At 44.6% G+C, this 21640-nt stretch overlaps 1 protein-coding gene across 3 annotated transcripts in view; it reads right to left on the minus strand.

Annotated features, from left to right (window-relative positions):
• Positions 1-21640, minus strand: part of TNS2 (tensin 2) — a 191908-nt gene that overhangs the window by 10353 nt on the left and 159915 nt on the right. For all 3 annotated transcript variants that reach the window (XM_077298018.1, XM_077298020.1, XM_077298019.1), the window contains exons 19-25: positions 10323-11874; positions 5723-6288; positions 5549-5635; positions 4802-4933; positions 4627-4716; positions 1833-1910; positions 279-356 (exon numbers count right to left, since the gene is read on the minus strand). In XM_077298018.1, the coding sequence (XP_077154133.1) occupies positions 279-356; positions 1833-1910; positions 4627-4716; positions 4802-4933; positions 5549-5635; positions 5723-6288; positions 10323-11874 (2583 nt within the window). The remainder of the gene's footprint in view (positions 1-278; positions 357-1832; positions 1911-4626; positions 4717-4801; positions 4934-5548; positions 5636-5722; positions 6289-10322; positions 11875-21640) is intronic.

Below are 21640 nucleotides of genomic sequence, written 5' to 3' on the forward strand. Positions count from 1 at the left end.
GCAATTGTACTTGTCAATTTCCTGCGCTCTTCATGTATTTTGCTGCAGTGATGACATGTCCACATGCCCGTGATCTCTGGGGGCTGCATGGGTCACATTACTGTATGACACAAGGATGCCAGATTACCAGGGGGGCTCTGATCACACCTACATTTTGCAACTTTATTTCTCTGCTCTGATCCAAGAACAGTGAAACTTTGAAGCTAAAGTGGAAAGAAGTGGTAATATTGTTCAGTGGTTGTTCTACGTCTCAGCGCCATGTTTCTCACCATACACACCTGCCCCTTGTCGTAGTAGGTCGGCCGCTGTGCTCATATTAGTGTGAACGACGACATCTGCGCTCTGCTCTGCCAGATCTACACATCGAGAGGAGAGACGTGAACACTTTATACAGAACCCACCGCAATACACGCTGGTATATACAATGTTAATACTTAAAGGGGTTTTCCACAACTTTCTAGAATAAAGAAATTGAAAAAAAATAAAGAAGTGTTACTACCACAACCCCAGCCGATCATGCTGGAGGAGATGAGGAATGGATGGGATGGTATAACTTCTGAACCTGGTGAAGACCTCTAGGGCTATGGTGCAGAAGTGATAGCTGAATAGAGCGGGGCATAACACTTTATATTCAACTGATCTCTACGTATTAGCAAGTTTTTAAAATATTGAGGAAACAATTTAACAATTAGGAAATTACCATTTTAATTAAACAAAATGACATTTATCTGTGAAAAAAATAATAGTCCTATGCTTTGGAAAATCATTTGGTCATCTGTTTATCACTTTTCTAGCCCTTACTTCTAGGATGGGATATCATGGAGAACATTTACAGGCCCAAAGCATGAAGAGACTGTGAGCGCCTGTAGCCTGCTTATATCTGTACTCCATCTTCGTCCGTATTCCTATCAGTAAATACAATGTCCACGTCCTATTTAATGTGAGTACAGGCGTGTGTCATGTATATGGGGATTTACATACATGACCACACTGCAGCTAACACAAAGCAGGACAGAAAATGTCATTGCGATCTCCTCAGTAGTGCAGCTCGAGGCTTTGGGCCTGCAACTCCTGTTCTGCAAATGGCCGTATATCAGCATTGAAAAGATCTTAGTGGGTGTAACTGGTCCCAATCCCAAATGTTAATGACCACCATAAGGGTATGTTCACACATACTGTCTTTAGTGTGTTTCCTCATGAAAAAAGCTGAATACATTATGAGGGTTTATCATTAGTAATGAGCGAACGTGCTTGGATAAGGTGTTATCTGATCATGCTCGGGTGCTAACCGAATGTCTTTGGAGTGCTCGAGTAATATGCTCGAGTTCCTGCGGCTGCATATCTCGTTGCTGTTCGACAGCTGCAACACGTGCAGGGATTACCTGATTGTTAGACACTCTCTGCATGTGTTGTGGCTGTCGAAACAGCTGTGAGACATAAAGGCACGGGGACTCGAACATATTTTTTGAGCACTCCAAAGACACTCGGTTAGCCTCTCAGAATACTCGGATAACACCTTATCACGTTCGCTCATCACTATTATTGATGCTTTTTTTAAGCGTTTTTCTAAATCTTTTCGATCTTAATGGTTAAAAAACACACTACAGGTCAAAAAAGGTAAGAAAAGAAAACACAAGGTGTGCATGAGCGTTTAGAAATCTCATTCATTTTTCTACTACTGTAAAACCTAGCTTTTTATTATATACATAAAACTGCAGCATAATTGCTCAGTGTGAACATACACGAATCGTACCCAGTGGGCACGCCTACTAAATGTTTTAGCGAAATCTGTTGACCAGTAACTTTCTTTGAGGTCAGGAGCGTGAACTTACCCTTGTCAGGGACACGAAGTCTACAGGGCAGAGACAATGGAGTGACCGAGTGCTGAGACACCAGGGCCGATAGGCTTCCTAATCATAGGTAGAGGAAAAAAAATGTCATTTACTTCTGAGATGGGGAAAATCATTACCTTAAGGCTATGTGCCCACAATCAGGAATTTATGCAGAATTTTCCCGAGCAAATCCGGACTCCTTTCGCAGGAAATCCGCTCGCGTTTTTATCGCATTTTTTTGCGAGGATTTTTAGCGTTTTTTTCCCTGAGGTTCTCAATGCAATAATATAGCGGCAAATCCGCAGATTTTCTACAAAGTTAATGAACGTGCTGCTTTTTTTTGCCGCGATGCGGTTTTTTTTCCGGGAAAAAACGCAGCATGGCCACAAAAATTGCAGAATGCATTAAAATGATGGGATGCTTTATGTAAGCGTTTTTTAAGCGTTTTTGCAGCGGAAAACTGCCAAAAAAATGTGAAAAATCCTGAACGTGTGCACATTGCCTAAAGGGGTTCTCCTACACAACAAGATTCAGTTAGATGAAAAAATGCTTTTGTGTGAAGATATTGCTCCTCCATACGTGTTATGGTGCCCACTGGTGTTTTTTTTATTCCCTTTTTATAACGTCCACATAATATGTCCTGAGATAGAGAGCAGCAGCTTCTACTGCACTAATCCATACTGACAATCTACAGCCGCCCAATTCATTGTGTTTCTGGGGTTCGGGAGGATCCGAGTGGTCTGACGGATCTACTGAGCATTTGTGACCACCAAGATCGCTTATAAGGGGGACTTACAAGGACTAAAAAGAACAGTGGGGGCAAAATAGCAAGTAGGAAATAGCAAAACTTTACATATTTTTGTCATTTGAGTGACCATGTCAACCTCATAAAACAATAGAATAGAACTGGATAGTAAAAAGTCTTTCCCTTCACATCAACAGCTTGGTTAGAATTAGGCAGCTGTTATGGGTCAGGGCTACAGGACGAATTTATGCCATACATCACAGCACTGTGCAAGTGAACGGGGTCACATTGCCACCGTCAAGGCAAACACAAAAATTCAGAATTGTTTAGTTTATCGGTGGACCCCATTCATATGCACTATGCTAAAAAATAAAATATAGAGATCTTTGGCCGAGTGACATTTGCTGTGGCCAAGGCCATCATGTAGCTTCAGCCTCCAGGTGGCTACATGTATGAAATGACTGTCGACAGCTGCTTCTCCGGACTTCACCATGAACACACACACTCAGCAGAGTGCACATATTTATTACGCTGCTGCCAGACCCCAGCGCCTTATGTCTCCCGCACGTCCTGACCCTGTTGCAGTCAATGTTATTTCCCATGTAAAATGCAGCACGCACTAGGATTAGCATTTTTTGCCTCTTAATTTTTCTGAATGCTGATCTATGAACTCTAAAAAAAGGAAAAAGTAACCAAAATCTAAGATGTTATGTAAAAAAGGATATTTCAAATGTTTTCACTGGAATATTTTAAAATGAAGAAAAAAGTGTGTGACGGAGACAAGTACAAGCTGACTGTCTATCAGAACGGCCTCAACTGTCTGATAAATGGAGGCCATGTGCTATATCTCACCCTATGACAACGGAGATTAGCTTGTCTGGAGCCATAGTTCTCACCATTGATTTTTCACGAACATTTGAGAAAACCACATAACATTTCATCAAGCCACAAAACCAGGAATAGAGAAGGTAAATCGGCGAAGCCCACGCAGATATGACTGAGAAATCTGCGTCCAGACAGGAAATCTCCACAAACCTAAGAGTTATGATTGAACAGCTCCAAACACACCACTGAAACACAGAATCACTCATTCATGGTCCCAGACAGCCAAAACACAACAAGCGGCTCACAGAAACCTCAAAAAAATAAATCAGGGGAAAGAATTAGAGGAAAAAGCTCACAGACTGAGGACTCCATGCTAGAAGGAACCACCTATATGGAAGCAGATCACACAAGGAGCCAAGTATTGAGGGGTTCTTTATTTTCAGCTGTTATTATCTGGTCTTCCTCAGTTGTAGCCTCAGAAGGGCTTTCTTAAGGGAATTGGAGGAAAAGCATCTACAGAATTCCTTGAGAAGATCTGGAGCCGTCTGTACAGAACCTATCCAACAGATCTGTACTTAAGCCTCAACAGTGGCTATAAGGCAACGGTCTCCTTAAGAACTACTTCGAAAAAATGTCTACTTGTGCAATATAACTATACCCATCATCTGCTGTTATGATCATTTTCTAAACCGATTATATCGGTATACGGTGGTCAAGCGGCCACGTCAATATTCTCTGCTGGTTGGGAGCCCTGCAAACCACCACCTAGGCTGCCGACATCCCTGGCGTCTCTTCTGATTAGTAGGCCCGAGTCCTGAGAATCAATTTACCAAAGTAGTGTCCAGCTGGCTCTTACTTTGCTGGATTCTAAGGGCAGGTAAGAAGTTATTTAAAAATTATTTAGAGGCATGAACTTTTCAATAAATTGATATTACCCAGAATAAAAACGGTGTAATCCAATGTGTTTTCATACATTTAAGACTACGTTCCCAAGATGATTTTTTGGTGAGTTTGTTATGCTGCGCATTTTTTAAAAAAATGCAAGTAACCTATTTTACTTATTGGGTACATGGTGAAAAAAATTTGCAACATCAAAAACTCATCAGAAAAATTTCTGGACCTTCTATAGTTTAAATGGATTTCCAAAAAATATTATTATTGGATTTTAAACCACCGGGTGCTGGAGTTCAAACTATCGTTGGGCTTAATTTATTTTTCACTTACCAAAGTGTGGCTCAATAGGGGAACCTTTAATTTTCACTCCTTTAGGTCCAGTCTCGATGAGAAAATGCCTGACCAATTGCTCAGAGGGATCTGCAGACAGGAATAAGTTCATGTTATGGACAATATGTATTATCGATATCAATACAAGGGTCAAAGACTAAAACCAACACATCACCTTTACACGGTTGTGTCACTGCATTTGGAGGTGGGCTGGAAACTTTCAGAGCCAAACCATATGCCCCTCGAAAAGAGTTACTGTCCCGAATGAGGAAGGAGCCTGGCTCTGCACTTCTTAAAAGGGCGATGGCTGAAAAAGACATTAAATTGATGCTGAAAATACAAAGTGGTCTTAACAGTTGGATAAAAGATATTAATTTTATTGGTACAGATATAAAGGATATTGATTTCTTGGTTTAAATTTTTCCTTTATGCAATTATTTATGACCAAAAATACCTTTGGCTTTTACGGTCTTTGTGTATAAGAACATATAGCAGAATAAGTTAACGATGAACTCCATTTGTAAGCTGGTCTGATGACAGGTTTTGGAACCCTTACCTCTCTTTTCCGGTCTCAGCTTCTAAGCTCATTTATGATCAAGTAAAAGTCGTCCTTGATTTAGTAATAAATCAGCTTAGAACATTGAAGAAAAACAAGAGAAGGGTGACACCAAGGCCTGCAGATAAACTCACTGACGGATTTCACTCTTAACTTATTCTGTTGTGTATCAGGATACTGTATTGAAAAAAAAGATTATTTCAGACCTAAAAATTTGCATTTAAATAAAAGTTGTACTAGCATGTATGTAGACTATATCTAGTGAGGTAAACTGGCAGGAGAAGTGGGTGGCACATCAGTGGGATTACCAACTCTTCCAAGGCGTGGTGTGCTCAAAAATACAATAGACACAGGACGTTTTGTTACCTTGCTCCCTGGAGATGCTTGGCTTATACCAAAATCTCGAAGAATCCTGCACAAAGTTGGCAGCAGGAGGAATGTCCAGTTGTATGTCTAAATTTTGGGGTAAAACAAATAAGTTACTTCTAAGCATTCAGGAGAAGAAAGAGACTAATAGAAGAACACATACTATATACTAACCTTTGATTGAAGAGGGCGATTTTTCTGCCTGTTGCTCATTTGGTCTCCCAAGGGTGCCTAACTTTTCTACCGAACTGGGAATGTGGCACTTTTCAGGCAAAGTGGGTGGCTGGGCATGTGGAGGACACGGGCTTCCTGAATAATAAGCAGTGCTGATTGGAAATAATGGTGTAGGAGAAGGAGACAGTTGGTCACATTGGCTTCCCATTGGTGACAGTGGAGGACTGGTTGTAACTTCAGCTCCATGGCAGGTGACAGGAGCCTCCGGCAAGGACATGGTAATAGTCCTTTTCTGTGGTGTAACGGGATTTAACATTGGGGGCTGCTGTGGAGGGCTGGTAGCTTCAGTGGCTACACTGTATTGGCCTGCTTGAGGACTTGTCTCAGTAGGCACTGGTGCAGAACCGAGGGGTATTGGTCCCTTTGCTTCTTCTATTGTCCTTGGGGAAGGATTTATAGGTATTTGAGGTACAACCTTTGATACCCGGGGTGGGGAGGCAGAATGTGAATCATTTCCTTCTGGAATAGGTGAAGCAAGATTTACATTTGGATCCGTGACTTCAACCCTGTGATATACAGACATATGTTAGAAAGGATTTCTCAGATTTCGAAAATCTACATTTGTAAGAAGAGACGCTATACAATAAGCTGATCCCTGTCTCCCTGCCAGGACCCCCCAGCAATTAGCTGTAATAAGTGTCATTTTTTGGGCCACGAGAAGAAAATAATTCTGACGTTGCATATCCTTCTACATAGAACGTATGTATAAATCTAGCCTTTACCAAGTCTGCCATTGCCAACAGTTTTGAAAGAATGGCTTGTTCTAAAGAGCTCACCAATACCAGTGCCATTCTGTAATAGGACGTCACCATTGTAACAAGTCACTTAGAGCAATTTCTTTCCTTTTAAAGGGAATCTGTCAGCAGATTGTTGCTATGTAAGCTGAAGACAGCATTTTGTAGAGGTTAAAACACAGGTTTCAGCAATGCCTCTCATATCAAGCTCAGTGGTTTTGTTTGCTTGCAGTATTGTTTTAGCACCAAGAGCTTATCATTGCTGAGACACAGCAGCACTGCATGATAGTCCGGCACGCCCCCTCTTGTGATAAGCAGCTCACTGTCTACAGGAATTGTATATACAGAGCCTTGTGGGGGCAAGGTTAGCTGTGGTGTGGGCAGGGGCAGCTTCCTCAGCTCGGCTTCATGCTAAATCTAAAAACAATGACTGTGTCAGAACAGCTGCACCAAGTAATATAAGTGATACATTATTGAATTCAGCTTCTTCTTGTCTACATAAGGTTGCTCTCAGATGAGGTAGGAAAAACTTGATGACAGATTCCCTTTAAATATTCCACCATCACCTGTGAGTGGTTTACCGAAAAGTGAAAGTGTTTAGGAACCACAGTAAGGGTATGTGCACACAGCATCTTTTTCAAGCATATTCTGTCCAGAATCTGCCTGAAAAAGCACTGCAAAAGCACTGCATAAGTTGAATATTATTATTATTATTTATTGTTATAGCGCCATTTATTCCATGGCGCTTTACAAGTGAGGAGGGGTATACATAATAAAAACAAGTACAATAATCTTGAACAATACAAGTCATAACTGGTACAGGAGGAGAGAGGACCCTGCCCACGAGGGCTCACAATCTACAAGGGATGGGTGAGGATACAGTAGGTGAGGGTAGAGCTGGTCATGCAGTGGTTTGGTCGATCGGTGGTTACTGCAGGTTGTAGGCTTGTCGGAAGAGGTGGGTCTTCAGATTCTTTTTGAAGGTTTCGATGGTGGGTGAGAGTCTGATGTGTTGTGGTAGAGGGTTCCAGAGTAGGGGTGATACGCGAGAGAAATCTTGTATACGATTGTGGGAAGAGGAGATAAGAGAGGAGTAGAGAAGGAGATATTGTGAGGATCGGAGGTTGCGTGTAGGAAAGTACCGGGAGATGAGGTCACAGATGTAAGGAGGAGACAGGTTGTGGATGGCTTTGTACGTCATGGTTAGGGTTTTGTACTGGAGTCTCTGGGCAATGGGGAGCCAGTGAAGGGATTGACAGAGGGGAGAGGCCGGAGAATAGCGGGGGGACAGGTGGATTAGTCGGGCAGCAGAGTTTAGAATAGATTGGAGGGGTGCGAGAGTGTTAGAGGGGAGGCCACAGAGCAGGAGGTTGCAGTAGTCAAGGCGAGAGATGATGAGGGCATGGACTAGGGTTTTTGCAGATTCTTGGTTGAGGAATGTACGGATTCGTGAAATATTTTTGAGTTGAAGTCGGCAGGAAGTGGAAAGGGCTTGGATATGTGGTTTGAAGGAGAGATCAGCGTCAAGGATAACCCCGAGGCAGCGAGCTTGTGGGACTGGGGAGAGTGGGCAGCCATTTACTGTAATGGATAGGTTCGTTGGGGGGGTCACGTGAGATGGGGGAAAGATGATGAATTCTGTTTTGTCCATGTTAAGTTTCAGAAATTTAGCGGAGAAGAAGGATGAAATAGTGGACAGACATTGAGGGATTCTGGTTAGTAGGGAGGTGATATCTGGTCCAGAGATGTAGATCTGTGTGTCATCAGCATAGAGGTGATACTGAAAGCCATGAGATTCTATGAGCTGTCCCAGGCCAAAGGTGTAAATGGAGAAGAGCAGGGGCCCAAGGACTGAACCTTGTGGGACTCCGACAGAGAGGGGGCGAGGTGAGGAGGTGGTGTGTGAGTGGGAGACGCTGAATGTCCGGTCTGTTAGGTATGATGAGATCCAGGATAGGGCCAAGACTGTGATGCCAAGGGATGAGAGGGTCTGTAATAATAGGGAATGGTCCACTGTGTCAAAGGCAGCCGACAGGTCGAGGAGGAGAACAGAGTAGTGTCGCTTGCTCTTGGCGGTTAAGAGGTCATTGGTGACCTTAGTTAGCGCAGTTTCAGTGGAATGGTGTGACCGGAAGCCAGATTGTAAGCGGTCAAAGAGGGAGCAAGAAGAGAGATGGGAGGACAGTTCAAGGTAGACGTGTTGTTCCAGTAGTTTTGAGGCATAGGGGAGAAGTGATATAGGGCGATAGCTAGATACAGAGGATGGGTCAAGAGAGGGCTTTTTGAGGATCGGTGTGATGGAGGCATGTTTAAAGCTTGAGGGGAAAACACCAGTTGTTAGTGATAGGTTGAAGAGATGGGTTAGGGTTGGGATGAAGATTGTGGTGAGGTTTTTGATGAGGTGGGATGGGAGCGGGTCAAGTGCACAAGTGGTGAGATGCGATCTTGAGAGTAGAGTGGCGAGTTGATCTTCTGTAATGGTGGAGTAGTTGGTTTTGGAGGTGGAGGGTAGGGAAGTTGGGAGGAAGGGCTCTGGGGCTTGTTGACCAAAACTGTCTCTGATGTTATCAATCTTCTGCTTGAAGAATGAGGCAAAGTCTTCAGCAGAGATAAGTGAGGAGGGAGGAGGTAAACGATATTGCTGTGTACATGTTCTGGCTTATGTCACATCTTTTAACTCCTCAGGATTCCCTCATTCCAAGCCAAAGCCGCCTGTTCTCTATACTTCAAAGTATAGCGGAAAAGTCGGCTCAAGAACAATGAAAAAACTGACATCAAAGCCGCTTTATTAAAATGTCTGCTAGCATATTCCTCAAGCATCTTCGCCTGGGAGAACTCGGCTGGTGCACTGGTGTCTAAAAGATGCTGTCTGCACATACCCTAACTCTGGCAAGTGCTAGAGACTGAGATCACAGTTGTCACGACTCAGCTGTAAATACCAAGCATACAAATATTCACTCACATATAACAGAGGAATGCTCTGGGGAGTGGCGGACAGGGGAATAACCAACGTAAGAGGAGGGAAGGGAATTATCACACTTACAAACCACGCAACAGTGACAGATAACTTCTCAAAACTTCTCATATAAACACCTCTCCTCCAAGCCATGCAGCATAAGCTAGCTCTGACATGGGTTTGAATCAGGACCCAGATTATAAAGGGGATACGAGTGGCTATCCGAGCTCAGCTGAGAGCTCATACTCCCAGAGGTTCCAACATGGCTGATTAACCCCTGTACTGCCAAAAGAAATTACCACCATTTAAAAAGGAGAAGTGCTTCTTTTCAGTGCAGGAGTATGAGCAATCAGATGCTGAGGTCTTCTGGCTCCTCTCTGTTGCGGTAACCCCGTGACAATAATGCATTAAAGTCATAAGTCCCCTGCTGCGTCAATAACTGCAGAGCTGCAAACCTCCTCTGGCTTTGACATCTGCACAAAAACTATGTGCCAGGAACTTGATATCATGGGTTTCATGAGAAGCTACATGCAAGCCATGCATCACCAAGCAATAGTAAGATGTAGTGGTATAACACCACTAACACTGGACTCTGGACCAGTGGAAACGTTCCGAGCGATGAATCAAGCTTCTGTATCTGTCAGTCTGATGGACGACGGACAAATTGGGTTTTAATATATCAGATTACTGTTAACAGCCTTGTGTAAAGACTGAACTTTTCAGAATCTTAGTCACCAGATCAAATGCTACACAGATACTGAATCGGAATGATATGCTGTAAATTTCAGCTCTGAAGCCTGCAGAATTGCGAATGAAGCTCTACAATACAGGCTTGTAGAAGAAGACTCACCTGCCCGTGCTGCCAGGGCTGACTGGATATGACTGACTCTGTGTTTGCGCCAGTTGGTAGTTTGGAGCAGACTGACTTTGATTACAAGGTGTTCTGAATGTTTGTAAGGTGTTTTGTATGTGCACGGTGCTGTGTAGTTGTGGGCCTTGCCTTTGGACAGGACTGTGTAACGTAAGGGAAGGCATCTGGGTGTGTACTGTGCTGTGGACTGGCATCGTGTTATCTGAATGTACGTGCTGAGTTTGCACGGTGCTATTTGTAGGAGTACATGTAGTGCTGGTACAGACAGGACCTGGCTGATGAAATGAAGTTGGCTTAGGCTTATTTTCCTGGGTAAATCCACCTTGTGTGCGTACAACAGTGGTTGCCTGACCTGCAGAGCTCTGCCTGTGCACGGGGGGATGAGATTGGGAGAACTGTGTGTGCACAGCAGGTTGGGCTTGGGTTCCAGAACTTTGAGAGGTTAAAGGTGAAAGTGGACCTGGACCCTGGACCTGATCATTACTGGGTGCTGTACCTTCACTTTGTGAGCGTACAGGTGAACTGAAGCCCTGTGTGTGCACAATCTTATGCGCCGATATGGTTTGACCTTGTCCCTGGACCTGACCATTACTGGGTGCTGTGCCTTCACTTTGTGAGCGTACAGGTGAACTGAAGCCCTGTGTGTGCACAATCTTATGCGCCGCTACGGTTTGACCTGGACCCTGGGTCTGACCATTACTGGGTGCTGTGCCTTCACTTTGTGAGCAAACAGGTGAACTGTAGCCCTGTGTGTGCAGAATCTTATGCACTGGTACGGTTTGACCTGGACCCTGGACCTGACCATTACTGGGTGCTGTGCCTTCACTTTGTGAGCGTACAGGTGAACTGAAGCCCTGTGTGTGCACAATCTTATGCGCCGGTACAGTTTGTTCCAGAGTCACCGTATCAGGTAATTGTACTGATGTATTGCGAACCTGTTCAAGACCGTGGGACTGCACAGGACTATTTTTTGGCCCATATCCATTTGTTTGTGCAACAGGATTCTGAGACTGCACTGGACCAACAGTGACTTGACTGTGAAAATGCACATGTGCCCGTGGAGGGCTCTGTTTTTGCACGACTGAGCTCTGCCTTTGAACAGTGTTTTGCTGCCCAGATGAATTTTTGGGTTGTGTTCCATGGTCAGCGTGTATCAGGGGTCTATGTGATGGTGACATAGGTGGGATATGGGTTTGCACAGCTGTGTTTTGTGTGTGGATAAGGTTATGTTGTGCTTGCGCTGGCAGACAATGTGTGTTTATTGGGGTACTGACATGTAAAGGACTCTGTGGATACACAAAGGCATCAGGCGGCACTGTGCTGCGGCCATGCAATGGACTGTGTGCGTGGGGATTTGTATTGGGTCCTGAACTTTGGCTGCTTGTTGGGGAGCTGGTGAGCAGTGGGCTCTGTACATGAACCGCATGGTTACTCTGTGCTATCGAAGAAACATTGGCAGCAGTTGTTGCCCCTCTTGGATTCGGTTGCTGAAAAAAAGGGGCGTCTCTTGGAACAACATGGTCAAGTACATCTGTAAAAAAACAAAACAATAGGGAGTAAATCTTTAACATGGCACTCCAGGAAAAAACACCATAAGATAAAATCTGACCCCTTTCTTCTGGACATAGCACCACTCATGGCCATGGGTTGTGTCTGGTATTGTAGCTCATTTAAAGTGAACAAAGCCAAGTTGTAGAATCACACAGTTAGAGAACAGGCGTATTCCTGCTTCTAGAAGGCTGTCAAACCTTTCTAATCCTGGACAACCCTTTTAAATAATAAAAGTTGACCCATCACGCATGCAATACAGGATGTACACATTATCTGGGCTACAACTAGTCTAAGGATTGAAGGGAATTGTCACTGGGGCCTTACTTACTAAAAAATACTTAAGTCTGACGTCTATTATTGGGTAACCAATATTTGTGGAGTAAAGGTATGAACATCGAGTGGCTCAGTGGTTAGCACTGTTGCTTTACAGCGCTGGGGTCCTGGGTTCAAATCCCATCAAGGAAAACATACAGTGGGGCAAAAAAGTATTTAGTCAGTCAGCAATAGTGCAAGTTCCACCACTTAAAAAGATGAGAGGCGTCTGTAATTTACATCATAGGTAGACCTCAACTATGGGAGACAAACTGAGAAAAAAAAATCCAGAAAATCACATTGTCTGTTTTTTTATCATTTTATTTGCATATTATGGTGGAAAATAAGTATTTGGTCAGAAACAATCAATCAAGATTTCTGGCTCTCACAGACCTGTAACTTCTTCTTTAAGAGTCTCCTCTTTCCTCCACTCATTACCTGTAGTAATGGCACCTGTTTAAACTTGTTATCAGTATAAAAAGACACCTGTGCACACCCTCAAACAGTCTGACTCCAAACTCCACTATGGTGAAGACCAAAGAGCTGTCAAAGGACACCAGAAACAAAATTGTAGCCCTGCACCAGGCTGGTAAGACTGAATCTGCAATAGCCAACCAGCTTGGAGTGAAGAAATCAACAGTGGGACCAATAATTAGAAAATGGAAGACATTCAAGACCACTGATAATCTCCTTAGATCTGGGGCTCCACGCAAAATTCCACCCCGTGGGGTCAGAATGATCACAAGAACGGTGAGCAAAAATCCCAGAACCACGTGGGAGGACCTAGTGAATGAACTGCAGAGAGCTGGGACCAATGTAACAAGGCCTACCATAAGTAACACACTATGCCACCATGGACTCAGATCCTGCAGTGCCAGACGTGTCCCACTGCTTAAGCCAGTACATGTCTGGGCCCGTCTGAAGTTTGCTAGAGAGCATTTGGATGATCCAGAGGAGTTTTGGGAGAATGTCCTATGGTCTGATGAAACCAAACTGGAACTGTTTGGTAGAAACACAACTTGTTGTGTTTGGAGGAAAAAGAATACTGAGTTGCATCCATCAAACACCATACCTACTGTAAAGCATGGTGGTGGAAACATCATGCTTTGGGGCTGTTTCTCTGCAAAGGGGCCAGGACGACTGATCCAGGTACATGAAAGAATGAATGGGGCCATGTATCGTGAGATTTTGAGTGCAAACCTCCTTCCATCAGCAAGGGCATTGAAGATGAAACGTGGCTGGGTCTTTCAACATGACAATGATCCAAAGCACACCGCCAGGGCAACGAAGGAGTGGCTTCTTTAGAAGCATTTCAAGGTCCTGGAGTGGCCTAGCCAGTCTCCAGATCTCAACCCTATAGAAAACCTTTGGAGGGAGTTGAAAGTCCGTGTTGCCAAGCGAAAAGCCAAAAACATCACTGCTCTAGAGGAGATCTGCATGGAGGAATGGGCCAACATACCAACAACAGTGTGTGGCAACCTTGTGAAGACTTACAGAAAACGTTTGACCTCTGTCATTGCCAACAAAGGATATATTACAAAGTATTGAGATGAAATTTTGTTTCTGACCAAATACTTATTTTCCACCATAATATGCAAATAAAATGATAAAAAAACAGACAATGTGATTTTCTGGATTTTTTTTTCTCAGTTTGTCTCCCATAGTTGAGGTCTACCTATGATGTAAATTACAGACGCCTCTCATCTTTTTAAGTGGTGGAACTTGCACTATTGCTGACTGACTAAATACTTTTTTGCCCCACTGTATGTAATAAGTTTGTATGTTCTTCTCGTGTTTGCGTGGGTTTCCTCCAGTTTTCTCCCACACTCCAAAGACATACTGATAGGGAGTTTAGATTGCGAGCCCCAATAGAGACAGAGATGATAATGTCTGTAAAGCGCTGCTGAATATGATGGCGCTATATATGGTAAGTAAGGACAATAAATGAATAAACATAGGATTTGCCCAAGTGACACATTGGAGATGCTACATGTTTGGAGGGCAGCCTTAGGAAATACTGACATGTTAGGCTACTTTCACACTAGCGTTAACTGCAATACGTCGCAATGCGTTGTTTTGCCGAAAAAACGCATCCTGCAAAAGTGCTTGCAGGATGCGTTTTTTCTGCATTGACTAACATTAGCGATGCATTTGCGACGCATTGACACATGTCGCAACCGTCGTGCGACGGTTGCGCCGTGTTGTGGCGGACCGTCGGGAGCAAAAAACGTTACATGTAACGTTTTTTGCTCCCGACGGTCCGCTATTTCCGACCGCGCATGCGCGGCCGGAACTCCGCCCCCACCTCCCCGCGCTTCCCCGCACCTCACAATGGGGCAGCGGATGCGCTGGAAAAATGCATCCGCTGCCCCCGTTGTGCGGCGCAGAGAACGCTAGCGTCGGTAACCTCGGCCGAGCCCGACGCTAGTGTGAAAGTAGCCTTAGGCTTTCATAGATCCTGACTACTAATGAGTATACCAGTAATGAAAAAAACAACATATGTAGTTAATACAATTGAAAATTTACAAATGTTCAACTGAGGCATAGTAAAGGACAATGGTAGAAGAGGGCACATGCACAACCAGAATGCGTGACCAGTCCTTTCTAAAATGACTAATCTTTCCCTCATGATCCCGATTGTCAGTCCACTGGACCAAACATTCAGAAAATAACTCTGTTATTTTCTTCTTAAAAAAAAAAAAAGCATCTGAGCCTTTTTTCAAACCATCAACTGTTGCCACAGAGATCAGATGTTGAGGTAGACTATTCCACAGATTAATGGCAGACCTGGGCAAACTGCAGCCCGCAGGCCACATCTGGCCCTGTGACTGTTCCAGTCCAGGACCAGGACACCGGAAGCGCTGAAACAGTGGCACATTGACCGAACCATGCCCGCTGTCACCGCTATCTGCATCCTCGGGAAGCAGACAGCGGTGAATACATTGGTGGAGGATGGGGTAGATAGCTCCATCTTCCATCAATCAGTGTGTGAAACAGCAATCGCGATGACATTGCGATGTCAGCTGTGCACAGCGTAGCGTCAGTGCATCAGAGAGTGCAGAACGTCAGGGGAATGAGAGCGAGGTGAGTATGCGTTGTTGTTTTTATCATGCATATGGGATGTTTGTATGTATATAGGAGGCTATGTGGCGCTCACACTGTATATATGGAGGCTATGTGGTGCTCACACTGTATATATGGAGGCTATGTGGTGCTCACACTGTATATATGGAGGCTATGTGGCACTCACCCTCTGTATATGGAGGCTATGTGGTGCTCACACTGTGTATATGGAGGCTATGTGGCACTCACACTGTATATATGGAGGCAATGTGGTGCTCACACTGTATATATGGAGGCTATGTGGCACTCACACGGTATATATGGAGGCTATGTGGGGCTCACACTGTATATATGGAGGCTATGTGGTGCTCACACTGTATATATGGAGGCTATGTGGCGCTCACACTGTATATATGAAGGCTATGTGGCACTCACACTGTATATATGTAGGCTATGTGGTGCTCACACTGTATATATGTAGGCTATGTGGCGCTCACACTGTATATATGGAGGCTATGTGGCGCTCACACTGTATATATGGAGGCTATGTGGGGCTCACACTGTATATATGGAGGCTATGTGGCGCTCACACTGTATATATGGAGGCTATGTGGCGCTCACACTGTATATATGGAGGCTATGTGGTGCTCACACTGTATATATGGAGGCTATGTGGCACTCACACGGTATATATGGAGGCTATGTGGCGCTCACACTGTATATGTGGAGGCTATGTGGCACTCACACTGTATATATGGAGGCAATGTGGTGCTCACACTGTATATATGGAGGCTATGTGGCACTCACACGGTATATATGGAGGCTATGTGGGGCTCACACTGTATATATGGAGGCTATGTGGCGCTCACACTGTATATATGAAGGCTATGTGGCACTCACACTGTATATATGTAGGCTATGTGGTGCTCACACTGTATATATGGAGGCTATGTGGGGCTCACACTGTATATATGGAGGCTATGTGGCGCTCACACTGTATATATGGAGGCTATGTGGCGCTCACACTGTATATATGGAGGCTATGTGGTGCTCACACTGTATATATGGAGGCTATGTGGCACTCACACGGTATATATGGAGGCTATGTGGCGCTCACACTGTATATGTGGAGGCTATGTGGCACTCACACTGTATATATGGAGGCAATGTGGTGCTCACACTGTATATATGGAGGCTATGTGGCACTCACACGGTATATATGGAGGCTATGTGGGGCTCACACTGTATATATGGAGGCTATGTGGCGCTCACACTGTATATATGAAGGCTATGTGGCACTCACACTGTATATATGTAGGCTATGTGGTGCTCACACTGTATATATGGAGGCTATGTGGGGCTCACACTGTATATATGGAGGCTATGTGGCGCTCACACTGTATATATGGAGGCTATGTGGCACTCACACTGTATATATGTAGGCTATGTGGTGCTCACACTGTATATATGGAGGCTATGTGGCGCTCACACTGTATATATGGAGGCTATGTGGCGCTCACACTGTATATGTGGAGGCTATGTGGCACTCACACTGTATATATGTAGGCTATGTGGCGCTCACACTGTATATATGGAGGCTATGTGGCGCTCACACTGTATATATGGAGGCTATGTGGCACTCATACTGTATATATGTAGGCTATGTGGTGCTCAAACTGTATATATGGAGGCTATGTGGCACTCACACTGTATATATGGAGGCTATGTGGCATTCACACTGTATATATGGAGGCTATGTGGTGTTCACACTGTATATATAAAGTCTATGTGGGAGCTCACACTACATAGGAGGCTAAGTGGTTGCTCATATTGTATATAAGAGGCTATGTAGGGGCTCACACTGTATATAGGGAGACTATGTAGGGTACATACAGTATATAAGAGGCTATGTGGGGCTTATACTGTATATGGGAGGATATGTGGGGCCCATGCTGTATACAGGAGGCTATCTGGGGGCTCACACTGTATAAAAGGTGGATATGTGAGGTCTCAAACTCTATATAGGAGGCCATGTGGGGGCTCATACTGTATATAAGAGGTTATTGCCCCTTAAATGTCTCTTCTCAAGACTAAATACATTTAATTATTTTAATCTTTCTTCATAACCAAGTTCCTCCATTCCCCTTATCAGTTTTGTGCACTTCTTTGTACCTTTTCTAATTACAGTGCATCCTTTCTATGAACTGATGTCCAGAACTGAACTACATATTCTAGCTGAGGTCGCAAAAACACATTGTAAAGTGGGAGCACTACGTCCCTGTCCCACGAGTTCACACCTCTTTTAATACATGATAATAACCTGCTGGCCTTAGAAGCCGCTGATTGACATTTATTGCTGTTATTCAGTCTGTGACTTACAAGGATACCCAAATCCTTCTCTATAAATGACTCTCCTAGTTTTTCCTTATGGAGAGTGACATACCAGCTCTGGCTTGTCAAGGTAAGGAGGCTTATTCGCTGTGCAATGCTACTCTGGGAAATATAATATGCAAATTGCCTCTTCAGTGAAAAAGAGGACTTAAAGGGACTCTGAAAATTGTTCCCTCCAAATTCAGGTGACAGTCATATGGGCGGGGTTTTCGGGTGTTTGATTCACCCTTTCCTTACCCGCTGGCTGCATGCTGGCTGCAATATTGGATTGAAGTTCATTCTCTGTCCTCCATAGTACACGCCTGCGTAAGGCAAGATTGCCTTGCGCAGGCGTGTACTACGGAGGACAGAGAATGAACTTCAATCCAATATTGCAGCCAGCATGCAGCCAGCGGGTCAGGAAAGGGTGAATCAAACAGCCGAAAACCCCGCCTCTATGGCTGAAAATTGTTCCCTCCAAATTCAGGTGACAGAGTCCCTTTAAACTCTACAGCGCCACCTGTTGGAAGTAGCGATCCTACAAGTCATATTATATTTCCCAGAGGAGCATTGCACGGCGAATAAGCCTCCTTACCTTGACAAGCCAGCTGGCATGTCACTCTCCATAAGGAGAAACGTTACCCCTTAGACCTCAGTCCGGAGCCTCTCACCTAGCCATATCAGTTCTCATGCTTCGCACTGACGAGGGCCAACAGCCCGAAACACCGTGTCTGCGAATTGAGATACTGATTTGGCTTTTATCCTAAGTCATATTGCACGACTTGTTAAAGGGTTGATTGTGACTTGTAGGATCGCTACTTCCAACAGGTGGCGCTATAGAGTTTAAGTCCTCTTTTTCACTGAAGAGGCAATTTGCATATTATATCTCCTAGTTTTATTCATTGGATGACTGGATATTATTTGTGTCTAGATGAATACATTTGTATTTATCCATATTGACCCTCATATACCACGTGGATGCCCAAACGCTTAGCTTATCTATGTCAGCTTGTTAATTATAGCTTCCACACACCGCTCTATACTACATAACGTCATCTGCATAAATAGGAACAATAATATTAATCCTCCTGTCTTCTATACCATTACTAAATACGTTCAATATTAGCGAACATGGCACTGAACCTTGGGGTACATCATTATAACCGGAGACCATTCAGTTTAGCAGTCATTCAACAAACCGTATTTTGCGGACTATAATACGCACTTTTTCCCCAAAAAAGTTTGGAGGAAAGTGGGGGGTGCGTCCTATAGTCTGGATGTACCAATAGGGGATATTACTATAGAATTAGGGGACATTACCCCTATAACAGTGGCAACAGCAGATCCTTCCCCCCCATAACAGTGTGTTAAAACCACATTTGTTGCTTCAATTTTATTTCTATTTCCTTCCTCTACAACCTAGGTGCGTCTTATAGTTGTATAAAATACAGTAATTATTTTTCGCAGTTTTTCAGCTATAAACTTTTTTTGTCCAATGTGTATGGGGGCCTTGGAGAAGTCATTGGGCATGCTGACATTACACTACATTTGACATAAATAGTCCAATTTTAGTTTTAGGCTAGAGGGTCAATTGTAACCCCTTTAATACAAAAACTGTTGCCTTCTTTGAATAATAGAAAATAATTGTACATCCTAATAAAATCTGTGGCATACTATAAAAAATGTGAAATGTATAGAGATGTTCTGACAGGATACAGTTAATAAAGCACTAAAAAGTGTTCTGTGATGTTTGCTCATGGGACTCATAAGTGGCCTTGGCAGCCCCAGAGTGAGTCATGAGAGTCTTAAGGTACCTTCACACGAAACGACATTATAACGATATCGCTAGCAATCCGTGACGTTGCAGCGTCCTCGCTAGCGATATCGTTTCGTTTGACACGCAGCAGCGATCAGGATCCTGCTGTGATGTCGCTGGTCGCTGAATAAAGTCCAGAACTTTATTTGGTCGTCCGATCGCTGTGTATCGTTGTGTTTGAAAGCAAAAGCAACGATACCAGCGATATTTTACACTGGTAACCAGGGTAAACATCGGGTTACTAAGCGCAGGGCCGCGCTTAGTTACCCGATGTTTACCCTGGTTACTAGCGTAAAATGTAAAAAAAACAAACAGTACATACTCACCTGCGTCCCCTGCAGTCTGCTTCCTCCTCTGACTCAGCGCCGCAAAGTGAAAGTGAAAGCAGCACAGCGGTGACGTCACCGCTCTGCTCTCACTGTACGGCGCTCAGTCAGTCAGGAAGTGGACGCAGGGGGACGTGAATGTAAGTATGTGCTGTTTGTTTTTTTTAGATTTTACGCTGGTAACCAGGGTAAACATCGGGTTACTAAGCGCGGCCCTGCGCTTAGTTACCCGATGTTTACCCTGGTTACCAGGGGACCTCGGCATAGTTGATCGCTGGAGAGCGGTCTGTGTGACAGCTCTCCAGCGACCAAACAGCGACGCTGCAGCGATCGACATCGTTGTCGCTATCGCTGCAGCGTCGCTTCGTGTGAAGGTACCTTTAGGTAGAAGGTTGGCAGGACAGGGAATGACTGTGGAAACTATGACACTTTTTGATGTCAGTGTTAAAAATACAGATCATCTAGAAAATCTACAGACCGAAAATTCTTAATCCAGCCTAAAGACATTTCATTTTGGTGAGTATTATTATGCTTATATAGCATCATATTCCACAGCAGTTTACAAACATGTCATCGCTGTCCCCAGTAGTCCAATGAATAACAAGGAGGACATGAGAAAAGTGGATTTTTCAATATAACGAGCCCTGAATCTTCACCTTCTGAAAAGGAGATCCCATGAAACATTTTAATGCCAAAATTCTTAAACATTTCTAGTTTTTGTTTTAAGGTAATTTACAGTGTTTACTTGATTCCATGTGCCTCATTCTAGTCCTGCTGGGGACGGAATTGCAGCGCCCCAGGGTCCTGGTCGTTGCAGTAATGCCATTCTTCCACCAGGGGGAGTGATGTTACGTCTGAAGGCAATAAAGGAGATCTCTCTACCAGGTATCACAAACCATACACCACACTTCACACTCCAGTCCACCAGGGGGAGCTATGCTCCTATTTATTAGGGCACTCCTCACAATTAGGTAAAACTGGTGGTCTGGATAGGAAGTTAGTCAGAAGCTGGCTGAGCTTCACCCAGGCAGCACCTGTCAGGCAGACAGAGAGGGAGGACGAACACCTAATAGCTGCTGACAGAGTGGGTCCCTGACAGGGGTGGGATCCTGTCAGAGGCCTAGACAGAAGGCCACGGAGCTGCGTCGGCCCGACGTGCGGCAGCATCCTAAGAAAGAGACACGAACATCGAATTGTATTGTAGAGGGTGAGAAACGAAGTCATAGCAAAAAGGAGAGGAAACCAGAAGGAGTTCTGCCCTGCAAAAGGCTGCCTCCTTTCTGAGGCGCAGGATCCAGTAGCCGGAACACCGAGGGAGCAACCGTCTCCATACCTTGCGCCAGAGACCAGCAGGACAGATAATTCCACGTTACCTGCCCGACCTATACCCAGGAGGCACGGTGGCAACTTGTGGGGGCTGGGGCGTGCTAGGGTCCCTGTAAAATGCCTCAGGCCATCAGTCATACGGGTTTGTCCTATCCTTCACATCAGGGGGACAGAGAGAGAGACATAACATCTAGAACACCATCAGTTGTGAGGACCTTATTACCGAGACGCTCAGCAGGAAGGTACTACAACACCCAGGCGCCAGAGGAAGGCTACTGATTTCCACCTGGATAAGGGGACTCTGGACTTGCCTCCAATCCGGCCGGACTCTGTCTGCCCTGTGATCTGGTGCTCTGGACTGTGGATGCTGAAGCCTTCAGTAAAAAGGTAAAGAGACTGCAACCTTGTGTCCTCGTTCTTCACTGCACCTCTCACCATCCACCATCTACACACTGGGAAGCCCTGGGGTTACACTTCACCTGTGGGAAGGTATACCATCTAGCTGCCATAACATCACCCCAGCGGACCCCTAA

Source organism: Ranitomeya variabilis, chromosome 3 (assembly GCF_051348905.1).
Source record: "Ranitomeya variabilis isolate aRanVar5 chromosome 3, aRanVar5.hap1, whole genome shotgun sequence".
In the NCBI taxonomy this organism is placed as follows: Eukaryota; Metazoa; Chordata; class Amphibia; order Anura; family Dendrobatidae; genus Ranitomeya; species Ranitomeya variabilis.